Genomic DNA, 20,509 nt, shown 5'->3' with positions numbered 1-20,509 from the left:
ATGGGAGTTAACAGAGAAATTCTTCAGGTACTAACAAAACAAAAGGTATAAAGCTGCTAAACCAAGTTCTGTTATTGCTATTTAAATGTTTTACACTAGCCATTACGGAGTAGAACATATTGTAACCGAATGTGCTCACTTTGCCTCCTGTTGGTGTTTATGAAAGGTGTTACCTTTCACATCATTCTATTAACTTTGGACTGCAGCTCAAGAAAGGGTTGATGTAAGACTACCTCATAAAAAAAAAAAAGAGCTCTCTTATTTCAACATTTCAGAGCTGTCCCCAAGCGCACACAGTTGTCCCCCCGTGTATTCATTTGTTCTTGTTTCTCTTTTCTAGGAGCTTGAGTTGCCAAAGGATTACCCTGCATAAAAACCTATTTTTCTCTTTTGTTTGCAACTCTGTTGTAACAATAATTTCACTGACTGCAGTTGCCAACAATCAGGAATTAGTTGCAACTAATCCAGTAAGTGAAAGTATACTTGGCAACCTCATTTATTTGTATGTGAAAACCTTCAGCAACGCAGAAGAGACACAGATAGTTGATAAACTGTTGTATGTGGTGAGGTTAAAAGGTCCAGTGAGGATGTGTCCCTGTGACGTAGCACAACAGATGGTTGAGTGACTTGGGCATTTCACATTTGAGATTTCGAAACAGTACAAACACTCTAGGAGATGGAGACACTGAGCTGCTCTTGAGTTCTACAAATCACTTTCACACTGAAACAACTGCTAGAAAGTGGATAAATCTAGATGATGTCACTGAGGTTATGACAGTTGAATTCACCAAGGAAAGGCAGTGGGGGGGAAAAAAAAAGCTTTACCATGTGTTTTGGATCTGTCAGCTACTTTCCTGTGGCTTTCATTTTGATATCTTCAATTGAAATGAGAGGAATCCATGTATTTTTGTGAAAGGAGGTAAAAAGCTGGCCATCATCTTCCAGAAGTAAAAAGGAAAGTAAAGTCCATCCATTTGGGTCTGATTTTTCTCTCTCTCATTTCCTGATGGTACTGGAGTAAGTGTGAATCAGTAGCCTCTCCCAAAAGGCTAGGAGTTGTAGCAACTCCTCAGAATGAAATACACAAACAAATCTCTAACTGTGGCTTTCTGTTTACTTAGACCTGGAAGATGAACTTAAATTCTGTGAAAGTTAGGGCAGAACTCCAGAAACTGAATCAAGTGAAAAGATAAATTCCCTTTCTCCTGTAAAAGCTTGTCAAAGTGCTGGAAAACAGGCTTGAGATAGCTGCTAATAATGATCCTCCAGAGAGTTAGGGAGAAAAACATGGTAATACAGTATAGATTTTGGGGTTGTTTTAAGCTAAGTTCCAGAAATAGAGCAATCAAACATACAATAATTTCAGGTGTGGAAAATAAAGGCATCTATCATGTCTATAACTGCAAGTTAACTGTTGCCTCTTTTTCACACCCTCACATTTTAGTCTTCATGAGAGTTAGTTCTAATACTTCTGTTGAATATCTTTAGAATGAAGCCAAATACATGCCAACAAGAGGGCTTTCTCCAGAGCCTGCTATGCCAGGTCTCAACTGGCCCTAAGTGCAGTTATGGCAAGGATAAAATGGGAAATATTTGTAACCATCAGAAAAAGGAGTATTTACATCTTGTGACTGGTAGAACTGAGAGGGGATTACCCTCATCAAAGGACATTTTCTTCTGTGGTTCCTATCAGGTAGCTTAAGGCTTCCCTAGGGCCATAGTCAAATGTGGCAGTTTGCAAGAAGGGAAAATACCATTAGAGCTTTCTGCCATCATACTTGAGGCTCTGGAGGTAATTAAACTTGAATCACGCAAATACACACTTGGTTACCAACTTGTCTCCATAAAGTATGGAATTATAATTTTATTTAAAATGAAAAAAAAAAGAAATGGTAGTGTAAAGGAGAATGAGCATTAGCATCTGAGTCAGACAGTATTTGTTTTTTCACTTTGCAAATACAACTCTGAGATGTTATTCTCTGCCTGTTTTTTTCCCTCCAGGTTAGTTGCAAAGTGTCACAGTTCATCTACCTGTACCTGATGGGCTGCAACTACTTTTGGATGCTGTGTGAAGGCATTTACCTGCACACTCTCATCGTGGTGGCTGTTTTTGCTGAGAAGCAACACTTGATGTGGTATTACCTGCTTGGCTGGGGTATGCAGTTTCACCTTCAGTATCTTCAGGGCAATGCAACCTCTTCCTCCTTTGGAAGAGAATTCAAACAGTTGTACCATTGCTTTTCTGAGCTGGCTGCTTTGAACAACGAGCACACACCCCTCTGCTTTGTCTGTAGTGTTTTAACAGGCTTAAAGATACTAATGTAGGAAGTTGTACATGCCTCTGTCTTTGCTGAAAGAGAGATTATGTGTTTCTGGAGTCAGGAAACGGCTCCTCCTTTGTATAGAGAAAATAGTCTCCTATTTTAAAAAAAAGACATTAAGAAGCAATTATTCATTGTTCCTCAGCTTGAAGATGTTTATTCAGGAATGAATGTTTTCAGAGAAGTCTCGCCATGTCTGGGGAGGAGGGTCAGAACTGAGTTAGAGATGGCCACAGATTTATTTTTCCAGCAGTTCCATTTGACCTGTATTGTTCACTAGGCAAACACCAAATCGCCGTAGCTGAAGGTCCTCAAGTGGTACCAGTATCAAAACCAACAAGCCATATCTGGTCATTCCAGATAAAGAACAACAGCATGTTCACAAAGGACAAGCGAGGGCTTTCTTCTCAGCGTCAGTGTACCGGCTTGTCCAGCTATAATGTGACTTGGTACTTGTGTCACTAGCTGTCCCGCTACAGACACAGCTGGGTTGTGGTTCAAAGGCACTCAGCAGTGTCTGAAAATGCAGTACCGCCAGGGTATCAAGGGCCCCAGAGAACTCATTCGTTTGCTCTTTCTAAATTTTTAATTTGATTTCCAGGGTCTGTGTTCCCATTTATTGCTGAGGATTGATTGTTGCATTCTACAAAGTTACCATTTGTTTTACCTTTTCCTTCTGTCTGCTGGTGTGAATTTTCTGGCAAGACGGTGGGAGTAAGGTTTCACAAACGCCTCAGAATGAAATCTGAGAAAACCAAGATGGAATTGGTCCCTGTCACTTCATTTCTCTAGGAGTATATGCTGAGGATAAGGTGAAAATTCAGAAGGTTCCTGCAAGAAGTGTAAGTTTGCCTAGTTATTAGCCAGGTTTGTATATAAAGCAAGCAGTGTTTTCTCTTCACAGGTTTTCCGCTGATCCCTGCCTGCATACATGCCGTTGCCAGAAGTTTATATTATAACGACAAGTAAGTACCACCTCAATTTGCTTTGCAAAGCCTTTCCATTTTCTTTAAGGGAAAAATCAGAATACAACAGGTAGTAAAATGCCAATTTTAATTGCATTTTCTTTTTCCTTTTTGTTTTCTCTAGTTGCTGGATCAGCTCTGATACTCACCTGCTCTACATCATCCATGGCCCTATTTGTGCTGCTCTGTTGGTAGGCATTTTTCAGATAATAATTTGATTTTCTTCATGGTATTATGAAGCTGCTAAGAGCCTAAAGCTAAAATCTAGAGGTCATTGCCAGGACTCTCACAGAACCCAACATGTGCTTTAGACACACCAGTTACATGAGTCTTGGCTATATTAAGGAGCTGTACCACTGGTCCTATGAAAAACTTGGGTTTTGCAAAATTATCATTACACTGAAATGTTAGTGTCAAGGAGTGACTAAATATTGCCTGGAGTTCTAGAAGGCCACATTCAAATCCTTCCTTTAGCTGAGGATGCTGTCTCACTGCCTAGGCCATTTGCCAAGTTGACCCTACTAAGAGCATTGTGCTAATGTGGCCAAACAACTACCAGAGTGGAGCTGTCTGAGGTTCAGAAATGCCAGGACTGCCTGTGGGTGGGAAAATAAGATGGGGAGAAACTAGAGCAGGCCCTTGGGATAGAAGTATCTGTGACTGCTCCTGTGCTGATTCTAATCTGGCAGTGTCTACTTTGGTTGCTGGGGTACTGCAACTCCCTTGCTTCATTATTCCTCATGAACTCTTGGTGCACAGAATTCTGTCTTACACTCCAAGTTAATGAGAGCTCTGTTAAGCAAAAGTTTCCTACTTAAAGACATGAAATTCTAAGTATTTGCTCAAAACTCCACTGTATAAAACTCCATATTGTACTTCAGTTATTCTAAGACTGAGTGTGACCAATTAAATTCAGTGAGTAGATCAGTGCTAAATAGAAACAGGTGGGTACTAAAGGAAAGTATTAGTACTGCTTACACAACTATCTACAGAAATTAGCCTCTCTGAAGGCATAATACAGTAGCATTCTCTGTTAGAGAGGCATTGTAGAGGTCACTGGAGTTAGCTGCTGACTGTATATTACAGTCATCTCTTCATTGCAATGAGCTTCAAGCTGATCTGGCAAAGGTGCTGTGTATACAAGCCTGCTGATTTTCCTTAGGGCTTTTCAGTTCATGCAAGGAAATCTATTAAGGGTGAAAACCTGAAGTAACATTTTTAGAAATAATTTTTCTCTCATCTGTGTAAATTGCTAATGAATATTTGCAGAGGCCACTCTGCACTTAAAGAGTTCTTTCTGAAGACTACTGCATAAATCCTGTGGTTCTTGTGGCTCCCATGTTCATTCACAGTGGTTTTAGCTGGTGAATTTACATTTTTGAAGGTACTTCAACTAGGGCTCAATTCTGTAAATTTCAGACCAGTTGCTACATCTTGTCAATTTTTCTTCCAAGTTACCCATAAGGTGAAATCCTGTTGTCACAGAAAGGCATAGGGGTTTTTGCTCACTTCAGTGGTGCTGTATTTCACCTAGCGCATGTGTGCTGTTCTTCATTGCCTTGTGAGCTGTCACTTCCTTTGTCCAGGTGTCTCTTCACAGATACATCACTTAAGAAAAGCTCTTTAAAGCTGAAATATAATTTCCATTAGTCAGAGCTTGCTTAAATAATGGAAATGTGTGAAAGTTATGAAACTATACCATCTTCCATGAAGTGACCTCATTTTAGCTTGTAAGATCATTTTCTCCTTCCCAGCAGAAAGGGGGAAAGGGAAGTCCCAGCAGACTTCTCCAAGAAGTCACACTGAAAACAGTGGCAAGACTTCTCATTTCAAATGTGCTGGATCAGTCCTAAGCTGTCAAATCTTCTTTCCATTCACAGGAGTACTAAGAATTCTAAGAATTCTACTGGAGGTTTAGTAATTGCCTCTGTGTGGTTGATTTGGGCAGAACCTGTCCATTCTCTTTTCAGTTTACATACGTGTACTTTCCATAGGCTTGCATGTTTCATGAGCTGACTGAAGGTGTTCTTGCATTTTCTTGCCTCAGTGCAATCAGTAAATTTATTTGAAAGCCTTGTAGGAATAACAAAGATTAAACACAGCTACACATGTTGCTTATGATCTGAAAATACCTTAAAGGAGTTGCTTTCCTTTCTGGTAACGGAAGAATGTCTTATGTCAATTGAGAAAAGACAAGCCAGGGACAAAGATGTTAGATGAAGTGAATGTGTTTAGGCTTTGTGAACAGAGCCCTCATTTGCTTAAGCAGCTTGCTTGCCAGATACAATTTTCACACTTTACTAAGCATGACCTGCTTTAGAAGACGCTTAAGCAGCAATATGAAATTGCAAATTAGATAACAAGGGAGAAGACACTGTTTCTACTCGCAGGAGCAGTATCTCAAATAACATGAAGAGGACTGTCAGGTGGGTGCCAGGGAGAACTGGCAGAAGCCAATGGGAATTGAACTCTTGCATATCACTGAAAATCCAACAATTACATAAAGCTAACAATAATGCTGCTTTTATGGTCTTTGTTATTATGTAACTGTGACAGATCCCTGCCAAGGAAGCTGGAAATGGGAGCAGACACAGGTTACATTTTGATTGGAGTTGTCTTCAGTTTGCCATTTAATTGCCATTGTTTGCCTAAGCAACCACAGTTAATGAAACAGTAGAGGGTGGTGTGAGTTTCTTCACTAGATAAACATTGCTCAAAAGGAGGTGGGGGACAAAAGCAATTGGGTGGTGAAAGCAGTAGTAATGTCAGTGTTGATTTCAGATGTACCAGTGCCCAGCTGATTTTGTTTGCAGTGGTGCCCCGACAGTAGATTTTGATTTAGTTCTGCCATTATTTACATAAATAATATTACAGGACTGTTTGTTTTGCCTTGTAATGATGTTATGTGTTAGTGTCTTAGACTTTGAAAGCCTTTGAAAAACGCAAACTCTTTTAGCATAAGAGGTGTACTCAGTGAAGTGTACTAGAAGGAAGTGCAGGAGCTCCTGGCTTTGTCATCAACTTATTTAATCACTTCATGCTGGACTCAGAACAAGATTTAGTGTTCACATGCCCAGCTTTGGAAATGCCCACAGCCAAGTATAAAACTTGTCCTGATGAGCACATAGAGGAGCTCTGCCCAAGAAAGCCAGGCTCAAGCAGGCTAAGATTTGATGCTCCATAGCTATGTTAAACCCCATGCAATGGCTACCAGCTAGTGTCTAAGAGTATCCAAGTTCTGTGAACTGAGGATGGTTTGTTTCTGTCATCCTCAGCAGAAATTTAACTACATAGAATTATATAATCTTAGAATTGTCTGGGCTAGAAGAAACCTCCAAAAGTCATCTAGTCCAACCCCCTCTGCAGTAAGCAGGGGCATCCTGAACTAGATCAGGTTGCCCACAGCCCTATCCAGCCTCACCTTGAATATCTCCAGAGGTGGGGTCTCAACCACCTCCCGGGGCAACCTGTTCTAGTGTTCCACTACTCTTATGGCAAAGAACTTGTTCCTAACATCCAATCTATATCTTCTCTAGTTTGAAGCCATTGCTCCTCATCCTGTCACTACCGGCCATTGTTAGACAGTCTCTCTGCGCCCCTGTTGCAAGCCCCTTGCCAGGAGCCTTCTCTTCTCCAGGCTGAACAACCCCCAGCATTGCCATACTGCTTAGCACAAACTCAGCATGCAGACATGTAGAAGTATCAGGGACCTGAGGAGAGCTGAATTCAGAAACTGCAGCAACTATTGACTCAAAAGTTCAGCTAAGCTCAGAGCCACTCTGAAGGCAGAACCTAAATTCTCCTGAAGTATCAGTGTTGGTGCTAACAGTTCTTTTTCTGCAGGAATCCCTTCTCTGCCTTTGTTTCCATCTGTGTTTGTTCAATTCAGTTTTCAGGTCACTATGGAGCTACTGCTATTTTACTTTCTCTGTGTGTGTGTATGTTCATACTGCAGCTAGCACGCAGGACTCCTCTGAGGCTTCCCAAGGCAGCACAGGCACTGTGATGCTAATACATATGCGAGTAGTTCCACTGGCCTACTTTTGCTTACACGTAAAAACCCATTCACTACCTGCCTCAAATCAAGACCTGTTTTCACCAGTTTAAGAACCAGTTCATCCTGAGCTGTTCAGGATGACTATAAAGTACAGTTCAACCTGTATTTGTGACAGAAGAGATAGACACATCCAAAACCGGGGCAGCAGGCTTTTACTGGCACTCAGGCTTCTTCTCTGTCCCCTGCTTGGCCTTGCCCATCTTTTCTGTTTGCCCTAACCCCTCTTTGTGTGTTTCTTTCTGGATTTTTGATTAGTTTGTTTTGGTGGCTAAGTGGAACCATCAGTAACATTCTTTGTGTTTCAGCATGTCACAAATAAAATAGTTTGCTGGGTGGTATTTTACGCCTAATGCTGCATCTCTTATCTTCACTTAGCATTCTAGGATGGTGCTGTAGGAATTGGCCAAAACATGAGAGGGCTGAAAACTCTGTGCTCAAGCCATGCTGATGTTCAATGAGCAGATATAAGGAGGATTAAATTTAGAAATGGAGGAAGAAGTTATTGTCTGTGTGTACTATAGGAAGTTGGATGAGGATCGTGGGCTGCATAAAATCTCCATAAATCCCTTGAGAAAGAATCAGAAGACCTTGGTTGCTTAAACAAAGCTTAGAGGTAGCTGGAGACTTCCATGAGACATTCATGCAGTAGTTTCCTATGTAAAACAATTTCCTGTTAAAACGATTTAAATAGCATGTAAGTGGAATATAAATAACATCACATATCTGTCAGGGGCCTTGTTGCTATAACAATGCACAGCTGTTTATCATGAAAACCTTCACCAACATAAAAGAATTCTGCCAGGCTTGTGGAGGACATGGTGACACGCATGGGCTGAAATGGCTTCCTGGCTTGCATTTGTCCTATGGGGAGACAGAGGTCTCCCACCCAAACCAGGAATTCCTAGGTCTTTTAGAAGGTAGCTGTCTGTCTCCATCTTATGGCATCTTCCCCTGTCCATACCTTTTGTCATTAGATAGCTGTTGACAAGAATGGAATATGGAAGCAGAGCTAGGACCATGCTCCTCTAGGTCTCTGCCAGCCATCGTGGGTCCCTAAGCAGCAGTTGTTTTTGCAAGGTGATGGGACTGGCTCAGCTCTCCAGGTTTCTTCTAGCTGTAGTTTCTGTAAGGGGCTGCCATTGTTATATGATAGGTGAGGACAGGGTGTAGTCATCCCTAACACTGTTCTTGCGCTGCTTACTCACATCTGGCTGTGGGATGAGTGTGTGTCATAGTTCTGTGGATGTTTGCAATGAGTGCTCAAGGGTTGAAAGATCCAGTCTGCATAGCTGTGATTTCAGTTAGGAGTGAATTTTTCTTTTAGTGACACTGAACAAACGCGAAAAGCCTTCATAGCTAGGGAAATCAAGTTCCACATGCATGAAGATGTGGTAGAGCATCTTGTTGACACTTACTCCATTTGCAGTGCTGCTGAATGATCAAAACATCACCCACTGCCTGAATGTTCAACCTTGCTGTTTCTTTACAGGAGCCTACAGCTCCTGGGAGCAGCATTTCAATTGCAATGGTATTTCATTTTTTTATTTTTCAAAAATTCTGATTCTTCTCTATAAATTTGCCAGGTTTGTATTTCAAAACTAAAAAAGGCAGCTTTTTGAAGAACCATACTTCAATACAAACAGTAAAGAATGTCATCCTCTTGCTTGACCAGCCTATAAAGGCATCATCATTTAAAAAACCTAATCACTCCCCTGTGTACCGTTACTGTGATGGCAGAGAGTTAGGGGTATGGGCTGCTGATGCTGGGAGATGATCTGGATGGACACTTGCCAAGTAAGATAAAGGAATGGATGTGGATAGCCCACTTGCAGTTACTGAAAGGTGTTTTCAGAGTTTGGAGCTGTTTGTTGTATATTTACAATGCCATCCATCTCGTATGAGTTTTGCTGAGTTTCTGGGTTGCCTCAAAACCATCTGGGATTATTTTTCAGACTCTCTTCAATGTCATTTTCTTTTCCAACAGGTGAATCTTTTCTTCCTGCTAAATATCGTTCGTGTGCTCATAACCAAGCTGAAAGACACCCACAGGGCAGAATCCAACCTGTACATGAAAGCGGTGAGAGCTACCCTGATTCTCGTGCCACTCCTTGGCATTGAATTTGTCCTGTTTCCATGGCGACCAGAGGGCCGGATCGCTGAGGAAGTTTATGACTATGTCATGCACATCCTCATGCACTACCAGGTAGGAAGCATTAAACAGTTTTTTTGCTCACTTGAGATAGATAGCAAGTGGCATGTGAGGCAAATAAGAAATTATGATGGTGGTTTAATTTCTAAAGACCTTCATGCAATATTCTTATAAATTACTTTTTTTTCATGATGCTGAATTTTCATGTCTTAAAGGTAAAAAACCCACCATGGTAGATCACCTGCCCAGTGCTTTTAAGTAATCTCTTTTTAGAGGTTATTTGCTGCCTTTAGGTTTGTACTGAATTTTGTGTGCTCTGTAGCTGAATTCTATCAGCAGCCTCTAGCGATCTGAAACCTGGGAAGAATCCCTATGCATCTGAAATAAAGCTGAATGCTTTCCTTTTTGTTTCACAGGGTCTGCTGGTGGCTACAATTTTCTGCTTCTTTAATGGAGAGGTAGAGTAACAGTTTTTAATACTTTTATGCTCCTTTCTCTATTTTGTGTCAGCAATTAAAGAGAAGTAAAACAAATTCTGAATCTAAAATTGTCAGGTAAAAATAATTAAAGTAATAATAATCTGGCTACTAAGAGCAGGGCTTGGGAAAAAGTATGCCACTGTTACTGGCATCATGAAGGTACCTTCAGACTGCCTCTTTTGTGCTGAGCAATATGCACGTCTCTTGCTTATATAAGGATTTGAAGGCACTTGTCACTTAGATATCAGTTCTCAGTAAATAACATGTAAGAGTATAATGTAATTCAATATCCAGAAGGTACCTTTGTCTCTCTTAGAACCAGTGTAGCATCTGCTATCCTGGTGAGTCACTGTACTTGGTCTTTCTGCAGCAGGAGTAGAGCATACTGCATGCCTGTTGCTGTGCTGGGATACTGTTGTGTGATCACAGTTCTTTGGGAGAATTTTAAGCTGAAGTTTGGAAAACTGTTTTTTAGCCCTGCTTGGGTCAGAAATATGTGTTGAGTAAGAAATGCACTTTCAAAAACCATCATCAGTTGATTCTAGGAAGAAACTTCCTTATTGTTACATAAGAGAGTTGTGTCATATTTCAGTGGCGTATGGTATTGAGCTTGTAGAGGAGAACTAGCTGTGCTGTTATCTTGGATAGATTATGGTCCTGTAACTCTGGAGTGCACACAGTGACCTTCATCAAAAAGCTCTGTCCCCCAAGCTCTAGTGAGCACACATGCAGAGACTTACAATGTAAGAGACAGTGGTAGAAAAGCTAAAAAATAGATCTACAGATTCTTTATCTGGCTCTTGCTTGTGAAAACCCAACCCCAGGACAAACAAACACCCCACCAAAACCCAAACTGATACTTTTGCAACACTTTGGCAGAGGAACAGTTGCAGTGCTGCACTTTACACATCTGTTTGTTCATTTGTTCTACATCCAGTGCAGTTGCAGTGTATGGCTGTAAGCAGATGTGTGGGAGTAACCAGATGTTTTCAAGTGACTGGGGCCTTAGTTGCTCTTAGCAGATGTTACAAAGTTGTATTAATGTGCTTATGTAATGGTACTTGACAGTCATATTGACTTACAGGTAAAGAGCTGGCTAATAGCTCAATTCATTCATGCAGCTCCTCCTTTCTCCTCTTCTTAAGTCTAAAGCTGGCTGAATTATCCCCCCACCTAAATATATGTGTCTTGGTAATTTGAAGCTTTTCTGATAAGGAATTTAAAAAGACGAGGAAAGGCTTTGTCACAGTGTTGAGGGTATGGAACAGTGCTTTCGATCTGACTTTAACATCAAGTAGATCCAGGTTCAAGTCCCCACTTATGTATTTGATTCAAAGCAGAACACATCATTAAGAGTTCTGGCTCTGATTTGATCACTTGCCCACATCCAGCAGTGATACTTCACACACTTTCCCTTCTAAATTTTATAGTTTGAAATGAATCAAACAAAAAATTTGTGCTGCTTCAGTGCAAAAAACAGGAGGGAAACCCTTGAAATCTCTGCAATTTCTATGAAACAACATTGCCCACTGTTCAGCTCTTTTAATCCTTGTGGATCTTCTGAGGCTACTTTATAACTTACAGTCAAACCCCTAATTTTAAAATGTGATGGAATTGTTAAGTGTTGCATCTCTTAATATTCCATTGTTGCAAACTCTCGTTTTTCACATGTTCTCTGCTGTTGTGTGAGAAAAGCAAACCTAAGTCATCCTCAGTTTCCCCAATTCACCATCAGGGGTAAAAGATGAGCTCTTCCATAGCTCCAAAAATGGTAACAGAGGAATCACTGCTTGAGTATCTGCTGGCAGGATACTGTTGAAAGGGAGGTTTAGCCATTTTAGCATTGGTTAAGGCTTTTAATTTTTAGACCATATGCCTTGACTTTGTCAAACATACATGTTAGTGTTTGCTCTCTGTACAGTGGAAATTTATGCTTTTTAAACCAGTCTATGTTCAGTGCTTCAGTGCAAATAGCAGTCTTCCAGTGTCTGAAGGGGGCTACAAGAAGGATGGAGACTGTTTGCAAAGGCCTACAGTGATAGCCTGAGGGGCAATGGCTTCAAACTAGAGAAGAGTAGATTTAGATTGGATGTTAGAAACAAGCTCTTTACCATGAGGATAGTTGTCAAATTTGGAACAGGTTGTCCAAAGAGGTGCTTGGGGCCCCATCCCTGGAGATATTCAGGGTGAGGCTTGACAGGGTTCTGGGCAACCTAACCTAGTTGAGACTGCCCCTGCTGACTGCAGAGGGGATGGGACTGGATGACCTTTGGAGGTCGCTTCCAGCCCAGACCATTCTATGATTTTATCATTCTATTCACTTTTATTAGACTTTGTTTAAGAAGGGACTTAGAGCTTTATAAAGAGCTGCATCAGCAAGGAAATCCATGAGGAGAATGGCAGTGTAGTTAGGACAAATGTCTGCACATCAGAAAATGTGTTTCCTTTGTCTGCTAAGAGATTCTGCTTCTGGCATGCCAGCCTGCAGGCACAGGGGTGTACCATTGCTGTTACAGACTCTTGCTGTCATGCCAGTGCCTAAAGAAAGCCTGCAGCTGTGGCTTAGCTGCTATGAAGAGTGCTGTTGTATCATCACTTGTTCCAGCACTGCCTCCTTAGAGACTGAGCAAGAGGAGAGGCAGCAGAGGTGTCAATGTTTTTCTGTAGTAGGTCTGCGCTGAGCACTGATACTGGGATCAGCACTGACAATGGGGCAAGGAGTTTTCCGGTTGGACATTAAGCAATTAAAAATGCTAAAAGCTAATTCTTGGCACTCCCCAGTTGCTGCTGCACCTTTTAATGTTTTCTATACCAAATAGCAGGACCCAAGCCCTGCTCAAGTGTGGTGGCTTGCAGGCCACCTCTGGTGGGGAAAAACAAACAAAAAAAAAAGGAATAGAAGTGGTCTGCTAGCAGAGAGCTCTGGAGAACAGGAAACTAGGAAATGTAAGAAAAATAGCTGGTATGTCCTGCTGACTGTAGCCAAGGATCACCTTCTTGAGCAGTCTGTCAAATTCAGTTCTAGCACGCACTGCAGCTGTGTGTCCCGAGCCTCCCACAGACAAGGGTGTACGTGCCAAACCTTCATCTTTATCTTCTGTGGCAGGGCCTCCATAAGGATGCTCTCCTTCTGCTTATGTGCCAGCATCCCACAGAGCACCATGCTGTCTCATCTTGTTTTCCTGTTTGGGTTGGACTAGAGCAGCCTTGGGGGTGACAGGCTGCAGCCAGAGAAGAAGCTTGTCCCAGCTCTCTGATTAAAGCAGTAGAAAGATTGCTGGTGAGCTATAACTAACAGGTGCTAATTAATGACATATCTTATCCATGGTAGCTTTTGGGGTTTGGGTTTTTCCTTTCTTTCCACTGGCCTTGCAGTACACATTGTGGCCTCAGGTCTGCAAGATTCTGCAAACCCTTTATCAACAGATGAGGTGGTAGCATGGGGTGTTTGCTCCTTGTTGGCTGCTGAAATGTTTAAGTTGTGCTGTATTGAACATCAAGCTCTAGTATGTTAAGGAACCCTTCATGAAACTCATCAAAAAGAAAGATTACTAGCTAAAGTGAGAAAGCAAGAACCTCCCTGCTCAAACTGGCATCTTTACTACTGACTAAGAAATACAACTGTAGTTATTACTTCACTTTCTGTCCTTAAATGTGTTGCTTGTTACCCTTTCCAATAACAAACAGCTCCACGCAACTGCTCAAAGCTGTTCAGTTTTCACTTCATGGGTGGATGTGCCTGTGGTTAAAGAGAGGGTAATGAGTAGTGATTCTTCTATGAATGATTGATTGGATGGCTTAGAGGAGGCTGAAGGACAGTAATAATAAATGAAAGGCTGTAACATCCTGCAAGAAGAGAGCTCTGGGGCCAGAGGTGAGATACTGAGTCAGCAGTAACAGAGAGGCTGTGGGAAAGATGCCAGAAGCATGTGGCTTGGTCAGAAATGCTCTGAGAGTGCATGATGGGCACTGGGGCAGGCACAGAGGAAGTGGTATTTACCTACACAGGAAACACTAATTATAGGAAGTGAAAACCCAGCTGGTTTCTCCCTAGAAGCAGCCTGAAGGCATTTTTCTTGCAGGGGCACTGATGGCTGTCTTCAGAGATGGGCACTGACATCCCATCCAGTTCTGGTTTACAAATGTTATTAACAATTGAAAGTGAGACAAACTAAGAAGTGTTACTGAGGCAGGCAGGAGGAGTGTGGGGCAGGACATGACTGTGAGGCTTTTTTGCAGCCTGGCAAGTCTAGTTTAAATCTTAGGAATCTATGGGCAGAGCCTTTTAACCTTGAAGAAGTTGTTCAGTTGCAGTTACTGGTGTCCTCCCATCTTGTCAAAACCATCTTGTCTAAAGTGGAAATTATTCAATGCTTATTTTTTTTTTCCGTATGCATCTACAGCAGACCACTAATCTTAGTGGGGCAGTTGACTATGGAGAGGAGAACAAATGCAACATGGCTTAGCGATGTGCACAGATCAATCTCTATGCTTAAAAGATAAATTCCAAGCCTCCCTCTTGGAAAAGATGGAATTGTGATAATGCCTCTTCTCATGGCTTTATGAGGGGTGACAGGAAATGTATTCAAGCCATGAACATCTTTAAAGCTAGAGGTTGCTATGCAATGCTAATTAATTCATCAAAACCTTCCCATGATGAAACAGGAACTCCATTTAGTCTGGGAAGAAATACAGTATTTGGGTATGGAAAGCACTAAGATCAGATACTCAGAAGCATTTAAGGCACTTGATTACTCCAGTGGTTGTAGCTTTGTGTTGAGATGTTTGGAGTAGATTGGCATGGTTTGATGAGCAAAGAGCACCCCCTTTGCCCAAGAATTCTAATTTCTTATGTTACTCATTTGACACTTCCCTTACCCTTGACTGTTTTCATTTTAAGGATTTTGAGAACTATGAAGAAGTTCTTTGAGCAAAGGCTTCTGATACCAGGCTGCAGGAAGTCTAAAAACAGTGTCCCTTTTCTATTTATGTTTATTTTTCATAATTAAAGCTAGAGTAAAATTAGACAAAAGAAGCTGTTGTGTTAGGGAAATGTAGAGCAAACACAAAAGAAACCCTGAAGACCTAGGGAAAATCCTAAAAATATTTATCTACTCTATCACTGTTTAACTGGGGGAAAGCACTTGTCAATGGTTAGCTCTTGTGTGTAACAAAGGCAATGAGCTTGGTAAGAGGCCGGAGCACAAGCCCTATGAGGAGAGGCTGAAGGAACTGGGGTCGTTTAGCCTGGAGAAGAAGAGGCTCAGGGGTGACCTTATTGCTGTCTGCAACTACCTGAAGGGAGGTTGTAGCCAGGAGGGAGTTGGTCTCTTCTCCCAGGCAATCAGCACCAGAACAAGAGGACACAGTCTCAAGCTGCACCAGGGGAAGTTTAGGCTTGAGGTGGGGAGAAAGTTCTTCACAGAGAGAGTTGTTAGCCATTGGAATGTGCTGCCCAGGGAGGTGGTGGAGTTACTGTCCCTGGAAGTGTTCAAGAGCGGATTGGATGTGGCACTTGGTGCCATGGTTTAGTAGTGATGAGGTCTGTGGTGACAGATGGGACTTGATGATCTTTGAGGTCTTTTCCAACCTTGTTTATTCTATGAAAGTGAAATGAAGGTCATGCTTGTGAAGGAGGCCTGTGGTTTAGGGTGCAGTGCTGGATAAATGCCAGTGAACCCCCAACATTTGCCAGTCTGGGTAGGAACACTTTATGTGCAGAGTCTGCCTGAAGAAGAAAGTAAACATTTGTGATCTGTGGGCAGGGATTTTTTAACATTAAAAAAAAAAATCTCGAAGCAACAAGAGTCACTACTACCATTCTTAGCATTCCTCACTTGGCATCTTCACTGAAAGACTAATTCCCTGTGAATTTCATGAATGTGACACTTCATCAATCCAGTATGCACAGGTGTTTAACCATATTGTAGGAGAGGAAGGCTGCCATAAACATAACATCCTTTCAGAGGGGACATGTAAACCAGCTGGGGCCTGCAGCTATTTTATCAGCTTTATTTTTAGCCTTGGTAGAAATAGAGTTTGGGGAAATTGGCCTTCTACTCATTTGATTAAGGTACAGTCAGAAATTGGGAAAGGCTTTCTCGTGCCAGATTATAGTTTCTTGAGGGTAGGAGAATTTACAGCTGCTGAGGATATGGCCTTTGGAAAAGCCAGGGGGAAGAGACGCAACCTTTTTTTCATCTGTAAGTTTGATCCGTCCACTTAGGACACCACAGAGGAGAACACAGAAAATTCTGCTGCTGCTCCTGTAAACCCTGCTTTTCTTGAGCAGCTAGTACACTAGAGCTGTACAAGGTGATTATGTCACAGCAAACTTGCCAAAGAATAGCAGCACCTCCTTAACCTGTAAAGCTTTCAGAACACCCTGTGTGACAGATCACGTGTGGGTACCCCCATTTTCCAGGATTACTGAGCCTTGCTTCCTATTGAGATTAGCCACTTTTATAATATGCCATGTCACTCCTGCATCAAAGAACTATCCTTCCAGGTGGTTTATGTGCACTTCTTTGTGTTCTCTGGCACAGGTCCAAGCTGTTCTGAGAAGACACTGGAATCAGTATAAAATCCAGTTTGAGCACAGCTTCAGCCACTCGGATGCCATCCGCACCGCTTCCTACACCGTGTCGACGATCAGCGACGTCCAAGGCTACAGCTACAACCACGACTTCACCAGCGAACATTTAAATGGGAAGGGCTACCACGACATGGAGAGTGTTGTGCTAAAAACAGAAAAGCTGTATGGCTGACCACCCAGGGCTCAGCACACCTGCCGGGCTTAGTCCCCTGAACTCCAAGTTTGAGTGAATGACTTCACGGCCAGAAGATTTTGCCTAACTTGGGATGTGTTATTCTCCCGAATGATGCAAACTAAACCAACTCCTCCTTCACCTGTATGTATATATCTGCATATATACATATGTTTGTTTCTGTGCATCTATATAGTATGGACATCTGTACATATATATCTATATATGTATGTGCATTTATATAAGGATACAAACTTTGCCTCTTCAGTTTCTACTGTGTAGACAAAGTTGGCAATTTTTTTGTACAAAGGGAATCAATGAAGGATTTTTTACTTACTTTGAAGGATTTCTTGCTTACTTTGAAGGATTTCTTATTTTCTTGGCAGTTTGTATGACTGTTGTGTTGAAGCCACTTCGTTTGCCTATAGAGTGTAAATACCACACTGTATTGTCTTAATTCAACCTGAAACAGGATGAAGGAAAGCAGTTAAAGTAGGTGCAATAATAACAATGCATTGTCCAAGCGAGTTTTGTGCCCAGTGTTTCCCTGCTGAAAGAGCCCAACAGGTAGTCTGAGACAGCAGGCAGATGGTTTTGATCTGGCCAGTTTGTTTTATGCACTATTTGGAACCAAGCATAGAGACACCAGTGCAAGTCTGAGACCCTCCTCACCTCCACACTGCACTGTAATACTTTACATCAGCCTTCAAGCAACTTTATTTAAATTATTTTTTTATATATATGTAAGGATGTCTCCTTCTGAGGCTTGGGGAAGCTTCTCACTGGCTCTACCACAGACAAGATAGCTGAGGCCTTACTACTACTAGAAGGGAAAGTAGTAACCTGGGTAACAGTAAATCCTTCCAGACACTATCTCATAACTGCAGCTGATGGAATTTAGCTGTCTGCTTAAGGAATTTATTCAGCTGGGAAAAGACCACGCACAGAATTTGTTGTAACCATGTTGCTGTTTTGTTTTATTTTTAAGTGTTTCCCTGGCCATATACTTGATAATTTATTTCTTCATCCTTGAGGCAAAGGGTTGATTAATTTGACTTTTTTTTTTTTGCCTGAGACAAGGATGCAGGACTGAATGTGGTGCACATGATGCACTGCCTTCAACACCAGTCTGCCAGATTCAGACTAATGGAGCAAACTGATGCTATTGCTTGTCATCATTTGCAAAGTACAGTATAAAACTTGTATGACAAAGGTTCAAAACTTCCTGGATTGAGAATTGTAGTATTATTTTGGAGTCCTTGATTTTGAATCTCCATCTCAGTTACTCAGCATAGAACAGTACTTTATAAGTTGTTTCTTTGGTCCTGCTGATGAATAAAGATCTTGCTGACAAAGAGAAGGCTGTCGGGAAGGTCTTGAGAAAACATCTTTATATCAGTCTGGATTTTTGTAAATCTTTCTGAAGTGGACTAACAGAAATGCTCAAGAATGCAGGCATGATGAAGAAAAATCTTACTAAGACTCATAAAAGTTGATTTACTTTACAGGTAAGTCTGCTCCAAATGGGGAAAAAACAAAGTAGAAGAGAAGTAGATGCTGGAGCTGATAGACTCATGCTAATTAACGTACTTCTGGTGCACGCAAGTCAGTAAAAGAAAAGACAGTCCTGAGACCACTTCTGCTCTAGATTGTTGCATTTTTATATGAACAACTGCATTTTAACATTTAAACACTTTTGTCAGTAGCCTTTCTGTAAGCTGTATGAGCATTGAGTTAATTTGCTTGTCACAGCCTTTATTGGTTTGTGACTTCATAAGGTTTTGAATGCTTTGTACTTGTTTTAAATGCTTTGTACTTAGAAGGAAAACACTAGGAGGATGTGGTAAGTGCACAACACTTGCACCTTTCTGTAGTTCTTTACAGTTATGATGTCCAGAGTTTGAATTTAGAAAGTGTTTAGTTTCATAACCTACACTCTCAGCTAGACTGCACAACTCAGGATCTCTGTTCTTCTGCAAGGCTGGCTGGTTGATTGGCAGGAATGATCTGAAAATCAGTTGGATTCTGTACTTCAGGTAGTGTGAAATCTGACAATCAGATGTCAAGTTCTCTTAAGCTGCAGGAATACAGTAGTAGTGTTGGTTACAGCATGGTTAGGAGGGAAGTTCCAACACTGCTTGCTGGTCTATCTAGTGCTACTTAAAACCTGTGCAATGTTGTGAAAATGTGAGTGGTGCAGGTAATCCCAGCTCTGGTGGAGCAGCTTTACACCTGGGGGACCAGATAATCAACTGGCATAGATCTGACTTGAGTTCCATTTTTGGAATCAATGGGTACCAGCTCAGAATCAAAGCCCAGACCCATCCCTGTCCAGGTAGAAGTGCTTTGAAGTCCCTTTTTATCAGACAGTTATTTCAATGGTACCTGGTGGGTTGTCATCATTAAAACATATGATGGTTTAGAGTGTGACACAATATTAGATGTGAATTAAGCTGTCTTCTCACAGAGACACTTTGGAGTTAACAGCCTATAAGAGTTTATCATTTAATGCAAAGTACTGGTTACTAGTTCCTTCCTGTCCTCTGTTAGAGAGACTTGTAATGGTAATTTAGGAAGGAAAATTGGTTTTCCACAGAAATCAGTCTGTCTGTACTTTGGAAAGGAAACCCGCATCCAGCTGGATGTGCAGGGAATGTTTGTGGCTGTGGAGGGTTACATGGCATAGGAGAGCTACATTTGCCCCTCCTCATGAGGTTATTGATGTCTTGCACTGCGCTTTTGTCTTGCTACCTCACTTTTCTTAGTTCCTACTCAACCAGTTTTCTGCTAGAATAATTTAAAACCAAATCCTTATACTCATTTGTCACAGTTGATTTTCTACTTCAAAGAATGTTGTATTCCTTATCTGTATTCTCTAAGACGGAGGTAGTTTCTATTTTGGTGGGCCTGTGAGATTCCTTTGAACATGCAAACAGTTACCTGCTATTATCTGTTCTTTATTAGTTTGTCATTTAGTGAGGATTTATTGTATCAACCTGCAGGGGCCACAGAAGTACTTGTCCTGTACTTGGTCGCTGTAATACCAGGAGAGGGAATGTCTCTTTTTAATGCTACTGTCTTCAATTACTAAAACACTCCATGGCAGGGTCCCCTCCCTCATTTGTTGTTTGGGTTTTTGGGATGCATTTATGCAATGTCTTTTTTCATTGTGATAATCTGCTACAGTATTTGGCTGTAGAAATGCTACAACATGAACTCCTTGTCATGTCATGAAGCATTTGGGCTGGAAACCAGGCAACGTTCAAGTATTGTACTATGTAAATAAGATTAATAGAAGCTATAGCATTGTATTTATTGCTTACACTAGGAATGAAATGGAAAAAATGTGAAGTTTTTTGGTTGTGCTTTATTTTCCCTTTGTTCATATGACTCATCATGCATTTTAATTGCTGAAAAGTATTATGGTTGTGATCAATAAACTGTTACTACATTTATTCAGATCTCTTGTGCTGTATTATGAAAACAACCAAGATGATCTAAATTAGCTTTTCACACATCCTGACTTTGTGTTAATTAAATATTAACCCATTGGAGTTACTAACAATTACTCAGTTTTTCAGTGTTTATTTAATCTTTAGTTTTCAATGCACAGTGGAGTTTTGCACAGTAAGATGCACTTTAAAATTACTTACTTAAGAGTTTTAGGTTGCTATTTCTTGTCTCCAGAATTTGACTTTCAGTAACTACTTGTTAATGCTTGCTTACCTTTAGAAGCTAGATTTTCTTTTCCCTTGTGATGTGGCAGCAGAG

The 20,509-nt window shown here is 41.2% G+C and overlaps 1 protein-coding gene across 3 annotated transcripts in view; it reads left to right on the top strand.

Moving 5' to 3' along the window:
• CALCRL (calcitonin receptor like receptor) overlaps window positions 1-20,193 on the top strand; it is a 72,159-nt gene extending 51,966 nt beyond the window's left edge. For all 3 annotated transcript variants that reach the window (XM_068137885.1, XM_068137884.1, XM_068137886.1), the window contains exons 7-13: window positions 341-467; window positions 2,002-2,155; window positions 3,226-3,286; window positions 3,411-3,477; window positions 9,328-9,546; window positions 9,909-9,950; window positions 16,517-20,193. In XM_068137885.1, the coding sequence (XP_067993986.1) occupies window positions 341-467; window positions 2,002-2,155; window positions 3,226-3,286; window positions 3,411-3,477; window positions 9,328-9,546; window positions 9,909-9,950; window positions 16,517-16,738 (892 nt within the window). In that variant the 3' untranslated portion in view covers window positions 16,739-20,193. The remainder of the gene's footprint in view (window positions 1-340; window positions 468-2,001; window positions 2,156-3,225; window positions 3,287-3,410; window positions 3,478-9,327; window positions 9,547-9,908; window positions 9,951-16,516) is intronic.
• Window positions 20,194-20,509: the final 316 nt, after the last annotated feature.

This window comes from Melanerpes formicivorus, unplaced genomic scaffold (genome assembly GCF_026170545.1).
Source record: "Melanerpes formicivorus ecotype bairdi unplaced genomic scaffold, bMelFor1.0.p_v2 SCAF_5, whole genome shotgun sequence".
Lineage (NCBI taxonomy): Eukaryota > Metazoa > Chordata > Aves > Piciformes > Picidae > Melanerpes > Melanerpes formicivorus.
The sequence above is the reverse complement of the archived record's forward strand: the minus strand, read 5'-3'. Positions and strand labels throughout refer to the sequence as shown.